We start from the raw sequence: 18397 nt of genomic DNA on the forward strand, positions 1-18397 counted from the left end.
AGAGTGAGTGAAGAGTATTTAAGACACTGAAAATATTCAGATATTCAGAAAAAGTAATCATAAAGAGGTTAGAAAAATCAGGAAAGGAGATCACCAAGTCAAATGAGAAGTTTAAAGAAGAAAGTAGTCAATTTGTCAAATAATGCAGATGCTGAAAGATCACTGGAATTACCTACTGGGTTTGGCAGCAAAGGTCATATTTATACCTTTGAAATCATTTTAGGAGAATGGGTGAGGGGGGAAGCTGAATCCAGATTGTGACCATTGATGTGCAAATCAGAAGTGATTAAATCAGCATGTAAACCTCTGACATCTTTTTTTAATTCAAGTATAGTTGAAGCACAATGTGACATTAGTTCCAGGTGTACATAATAGTGATTCAATAATTTGATATGTTTTGCTATGTTCACCACAAAGTGTAGCTACCATCTGTCACCATGCAATGCCCGTATAATACCATTGATTTTATTCCCTATTCTGTACCTTTCATCCCCATGACTTATTCATCCCATAACTGGAAACCTGTACTTTTTACTTCCCTTTACCCATTTTGCCTATCCAACCCTCTCCCCTCTAGCAGCTGCTAGTTTGTTTTCTGTATTTATGGGTCTGTTTCTCTTCTTTCTTCTTTCTTTCTTTCTTTCTTTCTTTCTTTCTTTCTTTCTTTCTTTCTTTCTTTCTTCTTCTTTTTCTTTCTTTCTTTCTTTCTTTCTCTTTCTTCCTTTTGCTCTTTCTCTTTCTTTTCTTTCTCTTTCTTTCTTTCTTTCTTTCTTTCTTTCTTTCTTTCTTTCTTTCTTTCTTCTGTCTTTCTTCATTCCACATGTAAGTAAAATCAAATGGTATTCGTCTTTCTCTGTCAGACTTACTTCACTTAGCATAATACCTTCTCGGTCCATCCATGGTGTTGCAAATGGCAAGATTTCATTCATTCTTTTTTATGACTGAGTATCCATTCACCTATCAGTGGACACTTAGGTTGCTTTCATATCTTGACTATCGTTAAATAACACTGCAGTAAGCCTAGGGGTGCATATGTCTTTTCAAATTCGTGTTTTTGTTTTCTTTGGGTAAATACCAGGAGTAAAATTACTGGATCATATAGTATTTATATTGTTCATTTTTAAAGGAACCTCCATACTATGTTCCACAGTGGCCATATAAATTTACATTCCCACCAACAGTGCATGTGAGGCTCCTTTTGCTCCACATCTTCACCAACACTTGTCATTTTTGTCTTTTTGATACTAGCTATTCTGACAGGTATGCACTGGTGTCATTGTGGTTTTGGTTTGCATTTGCCTGATGAGTAGTGATGTGCATCTTTTCATGTGTCTGTTGGCCAGTGGTATGTCTTCTTTGGAGAAATGTCTATTCAGGTCCTCTACCCATTTTTTAATGAGATTATTTGTTTTCTGGATGTTGAGTTATATAAGTTCTTCATGTATTTTGAATATTAGCCCCTTATTGAATATATCATTTGTAAATAACCTCTCCCATGCAGTACAGTACCTTACTTTAAGACCGTGCATCCTTCTTCCAAATATTTTCATGCCTCAGTCCAATTCTTCCCCCTTTTTAACCTTGTACAAGTGCTTTCCTGAAGAATCTACAGTTAAAAGAAAGTAATTAGAATTGGGCTCTTAAAAAAGGTGACTTGATTATTTTTTCTGGGAAAAACAGGAGCCACTAAAAAAGCTTAAAATATAAAACAGAAGGGGTACAACTCATGCTGGCAGACTTAAACAGATACTGAAGAGGACAGAGTCCAGATGGAGGTATTAGACTTGACAGAATCAGTAACCTATCTTCATTTGAGACACAGAGAGTAAGATAAGGTAGCTAATGACACAGGTGAGCTTCTAGGTGCTAGTATGGAATGTTTTACTTATTATTTTTGGATGCTTTTATTTTCTCATTGATTTGAAGTAAGAGGGCAAGATCATCTGCTGAAAATGAGAAGTGAAGATTTTGAAGAACTAAATGAGAATAGGAAAGGGTACTAGCTAATAATAAGTAAAATGATTGACAAGGGCACTGATGGCTCTGCTAAAATTGAAAACTAAATTTATAGTAGTGCCAGTAAGTACAGGCTTATAAATTTTTCAAAAAATGCCCAGCTCCCTGGAACATTGGTTCAGTTTTATATTCTGCAGATCCCAGAGTTAGAACTTGTATCAAACTTACTTTGTTCAGGCTCATTCTTCTCTGCAAAGCAAACCTTTTCTGAATATAATGCAAAAAGATACATATGTTGACCATAAACTTGGAGAAATCCTGATACCTCTGGGTTTCCTTTGGATCACATCAGTCATCCACCACTGTGTTCCCTAGACTCCACTCAAGAAAGCATCATGCCCCAGCCTTTTCTTTTTTTCTCTGCTTAGAGATTTTGCAGTGCACATGTCTTTATATGGAGAGAATATAAATAATAGTGCTTTTGTGGGACTCAAAACCTTTGGCAGTTCAAATGGGATTTGGGCTTTTGAGCTCTCTAGTTAATATATGGAGAGTTTTTGCTGTAGTAGTTGGTTGCTTCCTCCTTGGTTTCCTTTCTTTTCCTTTATTCACCACCCATTCAAGGAAGAGATACAAAAGATGGTTACTGAGCTTGGTTCATGTGCAAAATAGTGAGGTGTTGCTGAGAAAGCAATGTTCCATGCCCTCATGGTCTTATATTCTGTAGGGGATCCAGATATCACACAGCTATACAATTTATTGCTTAATTATAATTGTTATATGTGTTACAAATATAATCATAAGTTCCTTCTATTTTTATCTAATATGAATTTATTAATGTAATAAATTAACTGTTGGAATATATTTTTGATACTTAAGTTCTCCAAGTGGCCAAAATTTTACTCTTTATTCATAAAGTGTGGGAAAACCATTCTTTAATATACATCAAATACACACATTTATTTATTAGTCCAAATATATGAAGATATCCTAAGGCATGGACATACATATGTGTGTGTGTGTGTATGTGTGTGTGTGTGTGTGTGTATACACACTGACATATATATTTCATATACTGCCTAACTTTATTGATTTATAATTTTAACAAGATATTTTAAAAGTAGTCCTTAGGAGAAAAATTCAAAGCCGCAGCTAGATATTGCTGTTAGCAAAATATTTAGCATTAATCTCCTCTTTTTTCCCTTCATAACAACTACTGGCTGCCATGGCAACCTTATTCCCATCCCCCCACCCCCCAGCATACCAGGGCTTCTTGGATGAAAAGCACAAGGCCTTGGAGATTTCAAATGTCTCTTATACAAAGCAGTCTAAACTCTTTACCCTAGAGCCTTTACCATCCTGTGCCTCAGAAGGACTGACTATACCATTTATTATGTCCTGCTTTTTTCTTCATTCAATCAATGTCTCTTCAACAGGAGAGAGAAAACCTTTTACATTTCTTTGCACAGAGTAGGCACTCAAGAAATAGGCCTTTTAAAAAAATCACTTAATTGATGAATTTCATAAGAATTTCATATGAATCTAACAAATTTCATATGAATCTACATAAATTAGGCACTTAAGCTCACTCATTCCTTCTGATAATGCTCCTGTTCATTCTCTCCTTCCTCCTTCATGCTTTCCTCTATACCACATTAACAGCTGATGATCCCACAAAAGCACCATTATCACCTCTGCGTTAGGCCATTGTTAGTCCTTCCATCTGAGACTACTTTTGGTCCCCCCCCACCCCACACTCCCTACTTGTCATTTAGGTCTCCTACAAGGATATCTGTCTTCCCTGAGGGAGCCAAGAAAGAACCACTAATAAGGGTCTGGGCGCTACTTATAAATGTCACCATAGTGCTGTCATGGCACTGATTAAAAAGGAAATTCCAAATCACTATAATTTTCCTATTGCCCTGACAACTAGCTCCCTTATTTATCATAACCCCAATACTGTATTCTATGGCCAAGGCATCCAGTAGTGTCATTGTAAGTGTTGGCCACTGTGATGGCTCTAGGTACAGCAGTGAACAAGACTGACAAATTTCTGCTATAACAAAGCTTCACTGTACTGAAGGGAGACATAATATAAACATAGGAATAAATTAGTAAAATGATTTCAGAGAGTAATTAAGTGCTAAGAAAGAAATAAGGCAGAACAATGGAACAAATCACTGGCAATGGGCAAAATATTTTCTAGAGAAGAATTAGGCAAGGTGTCTCAGTGAAGATGATATTTAAGCTGGGACATGACTGATGAGAAGAAATCAGCCATAAGAAGTACTGGGAGGGGCACACTCCAGGCAGAGGAAATGTGCAATACTCAAAGGCCAGAATATTACAGATGGCATGTGAGGAAGTATGTCTCAGGGCAGGTTGGAGCATGTTCTAGAGAGGCAGGGATTGCTGAAGACTTCTGTAGGAATGAGCACTGTGCTGATATTCATTACCAATCCCTGCCTCTCCCATTTCAGCAGATCTACCTCCCCTAGTCACATTTGCCTCAGTCTGTGAGCTAGGGTTCCCTTCCCTCAGAAGACTGGCACAAACCATGACTTCCCACTTGCACATTTTGCATAGCTTAGGTCCCAGCAGTGGCAGGACCTAAGATAGCCCAGGTGTACCATGTTGTTACAACTGTGCACCCTACCCATTTTGCTTGCTTTGCAGATCTGCCCAGGCCAGACCCAGTCCCAGTGGTGATTGCAGGTCTCATTTTGCAAACAGAGCTATACACACCTTGGCCCTACACCAGGGTGGGGCTCAGAGTTTTAGTAAACACTGCCCACAACAGCAGGACACATTCAACACACAGAGGAGACACCTCCTGAAGCACCATATTCTGGTGAACAGGAACATTGCATTGTAGGGAACTAGTGGACTTTTTCATAAGGCCATTATTTTCAAGAGCACTTTCCTAACATAGAGAGAGTTAGACAAAATGAGGAGATAGAGAACAAAACCATAGCAAGAGAGCTAAATAAAAAGGCAAGTAATATGCCTGATAAAAAATTGAAAGTAATGATCATAAAGATCCTCATTGGACTTGAGAAAAGAGTGGAGGACATCAGTGAGATACTTAACAAAGAGATAAGAACCAGAGATAAAGAACACAATAAATTAAATTTAAAATTCACTACATGGAATAAATAGCAGGCGAGAGGTAGCAGAGGAACAAATCAGCAACCTGGAAGACAGAGTAAAGGAAAGTAATCAAGTTGAACAGGTGAGAGGAAAAAAAAATATGCCAAATGAGAACAGACTTAGGGAACTCAGTGACTCTATCAAGCATAACAACATTTATTTATATTATAGGGATTACAGAAGGAGAAGAGAGAAAAAGGTGGCAGGAAATTTATAAGAAGAAATAATAGCTGAAAAGTTTCCTACTGGGGGGGTGGGGGGAAGGAAACAGATATCCAGATCCAGGAGGCACAGAAAATCCCCCAACAAAATCAATCCAAGGGGGTCCACACCAAGACACACAGTAACAAACTGGCAGGAAATATTGATAAAGAGGATTTTAAAACTGCAAAAGAAGACCGTTACATACAAGGGAAATCCCATAAGGCTATCAGCTGATTTTTCAGCAGAAACTTTGTAGGACAGAAGAAAGTAGCATGATATATTCAAAGTGATGACTGGAAAAAAAATCTGCAACCAAGAATACTCTATCCAGCAAGGCTATCATTCAGAATGGAAGGAGAGATAGTTTCCTAGACAAATGAAAGATACAGGAGTTCATGATCACTAAACCAGCAATGTTAAAAGGGACTATTTGAGTGGAAAGGAAAGACCATGAATAGGAATAAAAAAAGTGGAGAACACAAAAGCAGTAAAAATAAGTATATCTGTAAAAATCTCTCAAGGGATTCACAAAATAAAAGGACATAAAATATAACATATGCCTAAAAAAATGACAAAGGAGAAAAGTAAAGAATGGGTTGAAACTTAAGCAACGATTAGCTTAATACAGACTGATATATGCAAAAGACGTTAATAAACCTAATGATAACCACAAATCAAAAACCCAAATAGATATGCAAAAAAATAAGAGAAAGGAATCCAAGTATATCACTAAAGAAAGCCAGCAAACCATGAAAGAGAGCAAGGGTCAAAGGAGAACTATACAAACAGCCACAAAACCAGTACCAAAATGGCAATACATACACAATTGACTTGAGTTGTACACCTGAAACTAATGTAACTTAAAAAAAAGAGAGAGAGAGAGAGAGAAAAGGGAAAAATAATCACCTTATGCCTTTCGATTGGAGTATATAATCCATTACATTCAGAGTGACAGAATGGATTAAAAAAATCCATCTATACAATGTCTACAAGAGATTCACTTCAGAGCTAAAGACACCTGCATAGTGAAAGTGAGGTGATGGAGAAACATCTACCATGCAAATAGATGTCAAAAGAAAGCTGGGGTAATAATGTTTATATGGGACAAAATAGACTATAACAAGAGACAAAGAAGGGCACTGTGTAAGCATAAAGGGAACAATCCAACAAGAAGATATAACAATTATAAATATGCAATCAAAAGGGAAGCATCCAAATACTTTACGCATAAAGTATTTGCTAATTGAAAACATAAAAAAACATAAAGAACATAAAGAAACTAATTGAAAAAAAAAAGGAAGAAACTAATTGATAGCAATACAACAATGGTAGGGGACTTTAATACCCCACTTATATTGATGAGCAGATCATCCGAACAAGAAATCAACAAGGAAAGAGTGGCTTTCAATGACACATGGGACCAGATGGACTTAAACTTATTCAAAACATCCCATCCTAAAACAGCAGAGTACACTTTTTTTTCAAGTGCACAGAAAACATTCTCCAGAACAGATTACATATTAGGCTGAAAAACCATTCTCAGTGAATTCAAAAAGATCAAAGCCATACCATGCATCTTTTCTGATCACAACACTATGATCCTATAAATCCACCAGAAGAAAAAATCTAGAAAGAACACAAATACATAGAGTATAGAGGTTAAAAACATGCTACTAAACAATGAATGAGTCAACCTGGAAATCAGAATTGGATATCAACAAATACATGGAGATAAATGAAAATGATACAGCAAAAGAGGTTCTAAGAAGAAAGTTTATAGCAATACTGGCCACCTCAAGAAGCAGAAAAATCTCACTTTATACCTAAAGGCGCTAGAAATTGACCAACAAAACCTAAAACTAGCAGAAGCAATGACATAATAAAGATTACAGTAGAAATAAATGATAGAGAAAAATCAAAACAATGAAACCAGGAGCTGGTTCTTGGAAAAGATCAATAAAATTGGTAAACCTCTAGCCAGACTCATCAAACAACCAACCAACCACAGAGAGGACTCAAACAAAACCACAAATGAAAGAGGAGAAAGCAACCAACACTGGAGAAATACAATTGTAAGAGAATATTATGAAAAATTATATGGCAACAAACTGAACAGCCTAGAAGAAATTGATTAAATTCCTAGAAACATATAATATACCAAAACTGAAGCAGGAAGTAGAAAATTTGAACAGACTGATTACCAGCAATGGTAATCAAAAAATTCCCAAAAAACAAAAGTCCAGGACCAGATGGCTTCACAGGAGAATTCTTACCCAAACATTTGAAGAATTCTTACCAAACATACCTATTCTTTTTGGGGCACCTGGGTGGCTCAGTGGTTGGATGTCTGCCTTTGACTCAGGGCGTGATCTGGGGTCTTGGGACTGAGTCCCTCATCAGGCTCCTTGCAGAGAGCCTACTTCTCCCTCTGCATATGTATCTGCCTCTCTCTTTGTGTCTCTTGTAAATAAACTATCCCAAAACCAGAAGGAAAACCTCCAAATCTATTCTATGAGGCCAGCATTACTTTGATACCAAAACCAGAAAAAGGTACCACCAAGAAAGAGAACTACATCAAACTATGATGAACATATATGCAGAAATACTCAAAAAATACTAGCAAACTGAATCCAAAAATACATCAAAAAATCATTCATCATGATCTAGTGGGATACAAGGGTGGTTCAATATTTGCATATTAATCAACATGATACTTCAATAAGAGAAAGGAAAAAACCCTATGATTAAAATAGAAGCAGAAAAAGCATTCAACAAAGTACAACAGTTATTATTTTAAAAAATGTAGGTTTAGGGGGAACATACCTCAACACAATAAAGGCCATACATGAAAATCACACAGCTACATCATACTCAATGGTGAAAAACAGAGTTTTTCCCCTAAGGTCAGAAAAGAGACAAGGGTGTCCGTTCTCATCACTTTTATTCAACATCGTACTGGAAGTCCTAACAGCAATTAAACAACAAAAAGAAATAAATATATCCAAATTGGTAAGGAAGAAGTAAAACTTCCACTTTATGCAGATGATATGATACTGTATATTGAAAACCTGAAAGACTCACTCAAAATCTCCCAGAACTGATAAATGAATTAAATGAAGTTGTAGGATACAAAATCAATGTACAGAAATCATATGTATGTATGTATGTATACAAATAATGAAACAACAGAAAGAGAAAATAAGAAAGCAATCACATTTACAATTGAACCAAAAATTGTAAAGTACTTTAGAAATAAACTTACCAAGGAGGTGAAAGACCTGTACTCTGAAACTATAAAACATTGATGAAAGAAATTGAAGACAACACAAAGAAATGGAGGGACATTCCATGCTCATGGATTGGAAGAACAAATATTATTAAAATGACTATGCACTATGCTGCCCAAAGCAACCTAAACATTTAATGCAATCCTTATCAAAATAGCTACAGCATTTTTCACAGAACAAGAACAATCCTAAAATTTGTATAGAACCACAAAAGGCCCCGAATTGGCAAAGCAATCTTGAAAAAAAAAGAATATAACTGGAGGTATCACAATTCCAAATTTCTAGTTATATTACAAAGCTATGGTAATCAAAACAGTATAATAGTAGCACAAAAATAGACATATAGATCAATGGAACAGAATAGAAAGCCTAGAAATAAACATACCATTCATTATATGGTCAATCAATCTTTGACAAAGAAGGCGAGACTATACAATGGAAAAAAGAAAGTCTCTTCAATAAATGGTATTGGGGAAAACCATACATACAGCAACATACACTTTCTTAAACCATATACAAAAATAAACTAAAAATAAATTAAAGGCCTAAATCTGAGACCTGAAACCATAAAAATCCTAGAGGAGAACACAAGCAGTAATTTCTCTGACATTGGGTGCAGCAACATTTTTCTAGATGGGTCTCCTGAGGCATGAGAAATAAAAACAACAATAAACTATTGTGTCTATATTAAAAAGGCTCTGCATAGTGAAGGAAACATCCAATAAAACTAAAAGCCTACTGAATAAAACAAGATATTTATAAATGAAATATCTGATAAAGGGTTAATATCTAAGATATATGAAAAACCGATACAACTCAACTCCCACAAAAACAATCCAGTTAAAAATGGTCAGAAGACATAGACATTTCTCCAAAGAAAACATCTAGATGGTCAACAGACACATTAAAAGATGCTCAACATCACTCATCACCAGGGAAATGAATATCATAACTACAATGAGATATCACCTCACACCTGTCAGAATGGCTAATATAAAAACCCAAGAAACAACTAATTTTGGTGAGGATGTAGAGAAAAAGGAACCCTTGGGCACTGCTGATGGAAAAGCATAGTGGTGCAGCCACTGTGGAAAACAGTATGGAGGTTCTTCAAAAAATTAAAAATAGAACTATCCTACAATCCAGTAATCACACTACTGGGTATTTACCCAAAATATACAACTAATACTTAAGCACTAATTTGAAGGGATATATGCACCCCTGTATTTATTGTAGTACTATTTCCCATGGCCAAACTATGGAAACAGCTCAAGTGTCCAGCAATAGATGAATGGATAAAGAAGCTGTAGTTTATATATACAATGGAATATCATTCAACTATAAAGAAGAATGAATTTTTGCCACTTGCAATGACATGGATGACGCTAGAGAGTAGAATGCAAAGAAAAATATGCCAAATACCATATTATGTCACTCGTGTTGAATTCATGAAACAAAACACACAAAGGGAAAATAAGAGACAAATCAAGAAACAGACTCTTAATTATGGGGAATAACTGATGGCTACCAGAGGTGGGGTGGTGAATGGTGGAGAGAGAGGTGAAATAGATGAAGGGGATTAAGAGTACACCTGGTGAGACCTGAGTAATATATGGAACTGTTGAATCACAATATGGTATACCTGAAATTAATATAACACTGTACACTTGAATGAAAATTAAAAAGAATGAGTTTCTCATATGTCAGTGACTGCAGCTGAGGGTGGGAAATTATTGCCAGTGCATTGCTGTGTTTTGGTGTTCCCTGCAAGGAGTCTAAGGTGACATCTATGCACTTACCTTTAGATGGAAGCTATGTGTAAAAACAAAACAAAACAAAAACAAAACAAAACTTGTAGGAGCACCTGGGGGGCAAAATTCGTTAAGTGTCTGACTCCTGGTTTCAGCTCATGTTGTGATCACATGGCCGTGAGACTGAGCCCTGTGTCAGGCTCCACACTCAGCATGGAATCTGCTTGAGATTCTCTCTCTTTTCCCCTCTACCCCTTCCCACTTGGGCTCTCTCTTTCTCTCTAAAATTAAAAAAAAAATCCTTTTAAGAAAGAACTTCCAGACTAAAAAAGCAAACAAATCAAAAGCACTTTCATTGGAGCTGGTCAAGGAAACTGGCAAGGCTACTCTTCATTAAAACAGATCAAAATCAAGTACACAACTAAATGAAGTGAAAACTGAACAAGCTAAGTTTGGGCAAATTTTCCTTCTTATTAACAAATAAAATGTTTCAGTCCCAACTCTTCAAGAAACCGATTCCTATTACCTAGACTATGCAGGCTCTATAATGAAAATTAATATCTTCGTAGGTAAGAATGAAGTGAAACACAGGAAGATATTAAAAATATTAACAAATTATGAAGAGTTTGTTCTATACACTGAATATTTTAACAGTACCCAGTAGCCTGAACCACAAAGAGATTACACTTGCAAAGCTTCTCTTGGAAGAGCCAGACCCATCTTTCTGCCAATCTCTCCTCACTCAAGGTTAGTAAATATAGAAAAGCAGTGTCAGAGTTTCCTTTGTGCTACTAAGACTTATATGGCTTACTAGCCGACCCCCATTACCCTGAGTACCTTTACCTTTACAATAAAGAGTGATGAAGCTCTTAAAGTCAGCAGATTGCTGGGACAGGAACTTGAATTGACCAGCATGCTTGCCGCTTCCCACAAGCAGCTGGGCCAGGACTGGAACAGGCTGTGTTTGCCATCACACCCAGGGGTTTCTTCAACCCCCATGCAGCTGTGGCTGTGCTTTAATGCCTCCTCAGGCAGATGGGAAATGGCATTTCAGGGAGTACCTGGCGCATTACACAATGATCTTCCTCAGTGAAAAAGGTCACATATATTAAAAAGATGGTTCCCTTGGGTTATTGAAATTTTCTATTGTATAAAACATTTTTCTTTATTCCATTTTTTCTGCCAATGCTTTCTAAAGCCTGCAGGTGGCATATTTAATCACACACTCCCCATCCTTGCAATTGAGGGGCATGGTGTTATGGGATCTGAATCTGAACAGATCTGAAATCTGTTCTTTCCCTGACCCCCAAATAATCTTTCTACAATATTTATTTTTCTCCTCTGTCTCTGTATTTAAAATTTTTCTTTTTCTGTAAATACAATATAAAATGTCCTATATCATTTCTTTGTAATTTAAGAATCATCTCAAGTTAGCAAACCTCAGATCAGAATAATCAATTATATATATATATATAGTGAGTGTGTGTATACGTGTGTGTGTGTGTGTGTGTGTGTATATATATATATATATATATATATATATATATATATATGGAAGGGAGAGGGAACTGGAGAGATCCTATGAGAAACAGCAAGGATTGGAAATAATACATGATGGAAGAGAGTAGAACTTGATGATTGTTTTACTCAATTAGATATGTGACCTTGAACCCCTTGCTTAACCATTTTTGGGCCTGAAACCCCTCACTTGAGAAAGAAAAAAAAATTAACTCCCTTTTAACACTGTGCTTCTTAGCAGTTACTATTTGGCATGGATAAATATTTTTCATTTAAAAATATTTGATTTTACTTAAAATTTGGATAGTTAAGATATAATATATTGGATGAATATTATGTATCCTGGTTTTGAAGCCTAATATAGAAGCAATTACTTGTTATGTTACTCCAGTTCTGAACCACTCAGAACCATTAGTGGAATAAAACTTATTCCAGTGATACTGTTGAAATATTTATAGCTTTCAAATAGACCAAAATTACTAAGCATAAAAGCCCAGAATCTGTAAAAATTGTTTTTTTTTTATTTTTCTTTATTTATGATAGTCACAGAGAGAGAGAGAGAGAGAGAGAGAGAGAGAGAGAGGCAGAGACACAGGCAGAGGGAGAAGCAGGCTCCATGCACCGGGAGCCTGACGTGGGATCCGATCCTGGGTCTCCAGGTTCGCGCCCTGGGCCAAAGGCAGGCACCAAACCGCTGTGCCACCCAGGGATCCCCTGTAAAAATTGCTTTTTGTACTTATTTTCTTTTTATAGGTTTGGACTCAAGTGTAGGGATAACAGATTGCGGTTCGTCAAAATTGATGTGAGATAAAATTTATTGAGACATGGGAATTGTAAAGTATGCTTTCACTTTAATATTTTTTTTAAAAAATAAAAACTTTAGATAATCTTTAGGTAATTGATCTAGTAAGAGTTTTTTCAGGAATTATAGAAGAGATCAAATATTTTACTAAGTTTAATTTCCTTTTGGATTTCATTATAATGAATGTGAAAATTACTGAGTTGTAACATGGAATTAATATTCCAATAATGAATCTAAGAATATATACATTTCATGCTTTGAAATAGAATTCATGATTACTTACCAAAGCAATGAGGAGCTATAAATTTGAAAACACTTTATCCTGATATAATAATAAGCAGTATGTCATCTATTATTTGCTTATGTGACTTCAATATGAACCTTTGGATGGAATTTTTCTAATTTTTAAGACCATCACATTGGACTTTTAACTGAATTTTGATGTTTCCAATGCTGTGTAATTCATTTTTATAATTAGGAAACATTTAATAAACATGTGTTTGTATAAAGAAATTTTTTAAATGTGTAAGAAAAAAATATACATTTAGTTAAAGACTTAAACCCCTTTCCTTTTCTATTCTTTCCAAAGAAAAATTACCTTACTGTGCTGGTAGAAATAATCTCCCTATATCAAGAATAACCCAAAATGATGATGACTCAATGTCAGGGTACCACTAAATGCATCTTCACTTCCAAACTTTGATTTAGAGTGCTACCCAATAGTATATCAAGCTCCCATATATTTGATCATCTTGTTTCTAGATTTCCCCATTGCACTGGATTGGTATGTCTAGCCCTTAACTGATACCCCACCCTCTGGACTGCTATAAATTTACAGAGAGTGTAGTAGAATGAGTCCAACACCATTGTTCTTTTCTCTGCCTCCTCCTTACTAGAATTGAAATATTTCTTTCCTATTTTTGCCTTTATTCTTCCCCATGAATTTTACTATCTCTGTATAACTGTCTATGTTTCAAAAGGTTTCAGGATTTGAATGTATTTTTTATTGAAATTACACATTACTTTGAGATGATTTGTAATCTTTATAGTATTGAACTTTCCTGCTAGGAACCTAAGTCCATGATGTTATATGATTTCAGAAATCTAAAATACACATTTTTCAACGTATTTTGCAAAATCTGACCAGACCCAATTCATTTTGTGACACACCATGATTGATGTGATATGAGACTGTACATATCCTATTTACCATGAATGTTGAAACTTTTAGCTATAGAAATACTACTGTACTTGAGGAAATTGTGATGCTTCAAATTCAGAGGGTGTTTCCTATTATATAGTACAGTTGAGTTTTTCACTGATGCACCAAATACAGAAGCACACAAATTATAAGTATATATTTGTAAATCATCAGAGTGAATCCACCTGAAGCCACCATATAGATCAAGTAAGATAATAAAAAGCACCCAGAAGACCCCCTTGTGTCACCTCCCAAAGGAAATACATATTGATCCTCAATACTAGTTTTCAATTTTCAATTTTCTAAAAGTGTAATTGTGTACCATATTAATATAACAAGAGCAATAAGATGTTAGATATATGAAAACTATCTGTACTATCTTTGCCACATTTCTATAAAATCTAATATACTAGTTTATTAGAAATGTTTCATAGATCTGATTTGACTAAACACTATCATGTTTGTAAGATTTATCTAAGTTCTATATAACAATATTTCATTCATTTGCATTGTATAGTATTCCATTCTATTCATATACAACAAATTATCAAATTCACTTTTAACATTTGTGTTACTTTTTTTTGCATCTATGATAATGCTGATAAGAACAGTTCTGTACAAATATTTTGGTACATATAGCCACACATATTCATCAAAACTTCTGGTTATAGAGACTTAATTGTGGAAAAGTCTTAATTACATATTTAATTACAATCTAAAATATAGGATAATATAGATTTTCTGTTTCTTCTTGAGTAAATTCTGGTAAATTTTGTCTTAGGAATTTATCCTTCATCTAATTTGTCAGATTTCTTGACATAAATATAATATTCCTTAATTACCTTTTTTTTATGATTGTAGGATCTGTACTTATGTCGACTTTGTCATTCTTGATACTATTTATTTGCACTCTTTTCCACCTCTAACCTTGTCTTTTCTGGGCTCTATCAATTTAACAACTTCAGATTTAGTCTTCTCCACTTAATGATTATTTTCTATTTCATTTATTTTTGTCTTTATCATACCTTCCTTTGCTTCTTTCGGTCTAATTTGCTGATTTTTGGGGTAAGTTCATATATCATGAAGTTTGAGTTTTTCTGCCTTTGATTCTTTGCAGTGTTTTGAGATTTGCTTTATAGCTTAGCATGAAGTCAATATCTATAAATGCTTTACGTTCATTTGAAGAAAATAAATCAGTTGTTTGGTACAGCATCTTACATATGTAAATTAGATCAAATGTGGTGTTTTATTCAAACCTTCAACATCCTTATGGACCTATCTATGTATTCTTTCAATTGCTGAGGGAGAAAGGTTAAAATATCTCATTACGATTTTGTATTTTAGTTCTGTCAACATAAAATGAAGCTAGATTTTTAGTACATACAAATGTATAATACCATCATCATAGTTAAAAATTATTACTTAAAAAGATGAATCTACTTTGTCTGATAATGTATCAATATAACATCTTTTTGTATTAATTTCCATTCAGATTTTACTTTCAATATCCTTACATGGAAGGTGTTCTAACTACCAGTGTTGTTTTTGTTTTTTTTTTTAATCATCTGACAATGTTTGTCTTTTTTTTAATTTATTTATTATTTATGATAGTCACACAGAGAGAGAGAGAGAGAGAGAGGCAGAGACACAGGCAGAGGGAGAAGCAGGCTCCATGCACCGGGAGCCTGACGTGGGACTCAATCCCGGGTCTCCAGGATCTCGCCCTGGGCCAAAGGTAGGCGCCAAACTGCTGCGCCACCCAGGGATCCCTGTTTGTCTTTTTTTAACTGATAATGTTTGCCTTTTTTAACTGGATAGTATGCTCCATTTACATATAAATGGTTTTGGTAAATTCTATTTCTTTATAATTCTTTGTGAACTGAGGATACATCCTGCTTCATTGACTTCTGGTTTCTTCACTTGTCTTTTGACCTTTAGGATGTAGATAAAATACTCTCTGCCTCTTGCCCACTGCTCTGTCATGGGAATATCATATCTCAGATAAGATGTGCTCTTTGAGTCTGAGTCTCAGAATAAGAATACAGAAAGGATCAACCAGATCTCCGTCCATAGTCTGGAGCTAAACTGACACAGTTGCCCTCCAGCTGCTAATAAGCAGTAAGAACAAAAACACTTTTGTAAACCGCAGCAGAGATTTTGGAGTTGTGTGTGTGTGTGTGTGTGTGTGTGTGTATGGCTTAATGAAAGGTGATTAATCTAGAAAATCATACCAGAAATGTAGTGTTACTATAAAAAGCACATAAAATATGTGTCCATTAGCTTCTGAGTTGGGAAAATGTTGTAGGAGACTAAAAAATAAATGGCAACACATGGTATGTAGTGTCAAAACATTTGGTAAGACTGTCACCTGTGATTCCTTAGAAATTAGACAACTTAATGTATGACTTTGTCTAATTGCCGGTAAGACAGAATCTTAATAACTTCAGTTGGTTGTTTTTAGCTGCGTTCTTTAGTTACTATAAGATAGACATGAGCTCAAAAAAGGACTGGTGTGTTTTCCAGCAGGAATGAAAGCCCTTAGTGAGCCCTTTCATAGACTAGACAGGACCTGGCTTTGAAATCAGACCTGTTTTTATATCCCAGCTCAACCCCCCTTTTTTGGAAATACAATATGGTGTATCAGTTAAGAAAAAGTGGTTTATGTTCTAGTTACAAACAACTCCAAAATGTCAGCAGCTTAACAGAACAAAGTTCCTTAGTTATGCCTGGTGAATATGTCCATCCTGGTGAACTGGGTGCTCTACTCCCCATAGTCACAGTCACTTCAGAGTGCAGGCTGATGGAGTCCTCCAGTTCACCATATACAAATGGAAATTTGGCAGGAAACATGAATATACAAATAAACAAACATGTAAGTTACTTTAATAAATAGACCAGTATGGACAAAGAGGCCATCAGAACATACTGAGTCAAAGCAGCATTATTCCTGCTTTCTTCAAGCCAATGTAAATACTCTAGTAGAGCTTAATGGGAATGCTAAAGTTTGAGCAGTATCATTGGCACCCAACTACAGTGTCATATAATTCCCTGTTTAAATATTTGTGCATCACTTATGTTTGCATCTTAATCCAGGTATTTTTATTAATCATCATTTCTCCTCTAATGGTGACTTAAGTACCAGGCACTATAGTTAACATTAAAGAGATGCTAAGGCATAATTATGACTTCAGCTTATCATCTCTAGGGGACCCATTGCAATAACATGCACCACATCATGGTTTAGTGCCATGAAACACGTAAAGCTCTAACCATGCTCTAAAGTGCTTAGCTAGAGACTTATAATGGTGGTGTTTTGCTTTTGTTTTGTCAGAAGATTGTTTTGCAAGTTCATGGCAACTTTATCATGGCTTATTCTTAACTGAAATCTCTAGACTATAGTTAATAAATAATAGTAGTTATAAAGTTTTCAGTATGTACTCAGCAACATTATCTGTAAAGGTGTATCAAACACACTAACAAAAAGCCTTGGAGGTAGGTGTCATTATCCTAGATTACAAATGAGATACTCAGGCCAAAAGGTTAAGAAGTTTACCCAAGTTTGCAAGACTCAAAAGTTGGAGAGCTGAAACTTAGAAACCAAGCAGTTTTATGCTAAAGCCATGGTTTTGACCACTTTTTTGGACCGTTTTTTTTTTTTTTTGGAAGTTTAGAGAATTTTAATTACTCAGTTGCGCTTTTAGAGGTTCTGATTTCTCATTTGTCCTTCAAGTTAAGAAATTTTAGAAATCTCCCTTTACAACAAATTCTCATTAGTATACTTTTCCTTTACATTTTTTTCCATTTAACATGTCCACAGTCCTGATAGAGAACATAGTTTTTGATTTAAGCATCTCTCCCTTTCTCTCTTTTTACTATCATTTATTTTTCCTTAGGTCTCTACAGAAGAAGGCTTGAGTCTGGCCCGGGAATATAACTGTGCTTTTTTTGAGACCTCTGCGGCTCTCAGATTCTGCATTGATGATGCCTTTCATGGTCTCGTGAGAGAAATCCGCAAGAAGGAGTCCATGCCATCCTTGATGGAAAAGAAACTGAAGAGAAAAGACAGCCTGTGGAAAAAGTTAAAAGGCTCATTGAAGAAGAAGAAAGAAAACATGACATGATATCCTTGCTTCTAACTCCCTTATTCTTTCTCTGAATTTTATCAGTTGGACGATTCCAGATGTTGCATTCTGCTTCAATATTTTCTGTCTCTCTCTTTCTCTTTAAATATCTGCCTATAGGTAAAAGCAAGATCTGCATAACTGTACCTCTTGAGATAGTTTTGTTTTGCCCTTAACAGTTGGATGGATTTTGTCAATCAGCTGGATATGCTGTTTAAGTTTTTACAATATATTACTAAATAAAATTGACATTCCAATTGCCTCATTTCCCTTTAAAGAGTCTAGCTTCATTTGGTATGCTGTCTGGTTATAGAGGAAATTCAAAATTGCAGACTGAATGATAAAAGGCTCAGGGGATCTGCCTTTGCCTGATAAGACTCTGATTGTTTGCATTTCAGGAATCTCAG

General features: G+C 35.4%; 1 protein-coding gene across 1 annotated transcript in view; it reads left to right on the forward strand.

Annotated features, from left to right (window-relative positions):
* RIT2 (Ras like without CAAX 2) overlaps positions 1-18184 on the forward strand; it is a 390267-nt gene extending 372083 nt beyond the window's left edge. Inside the window, exon 5 of the mRNA XM_055324206.1 lies at positions 17763-18184. Within this exon, the coding sequence (XP_055180181.1) occupies positions 17763-17990 (228 nt within the window). The 3' untranslated portion in view covers positions 17991-18184. The remainder of the gene's footprint in view (positions 1-17762) is intronic.
* The last annotated feature ends 213 nt before the right edge of the window (positions 18185-18397 follow it).

This window comes from Nyctereutes procyonoides, unplaced genomic scaffold, assembly GCF_905146905.1.
Source record: "Nyctereutes procyonoides isolate TBG_1078 unplaced genomic scaffold, NYPRO_anot_genome, whole genome shotgun sequence".
Classification (NCBI taxonomy): domain Eukaryota; kingdom Metazoa; phylum Chordata; class Mammalia; order Carnivora; family Canidae; genus Nyctereutes; species Nyctereutes procyonoides.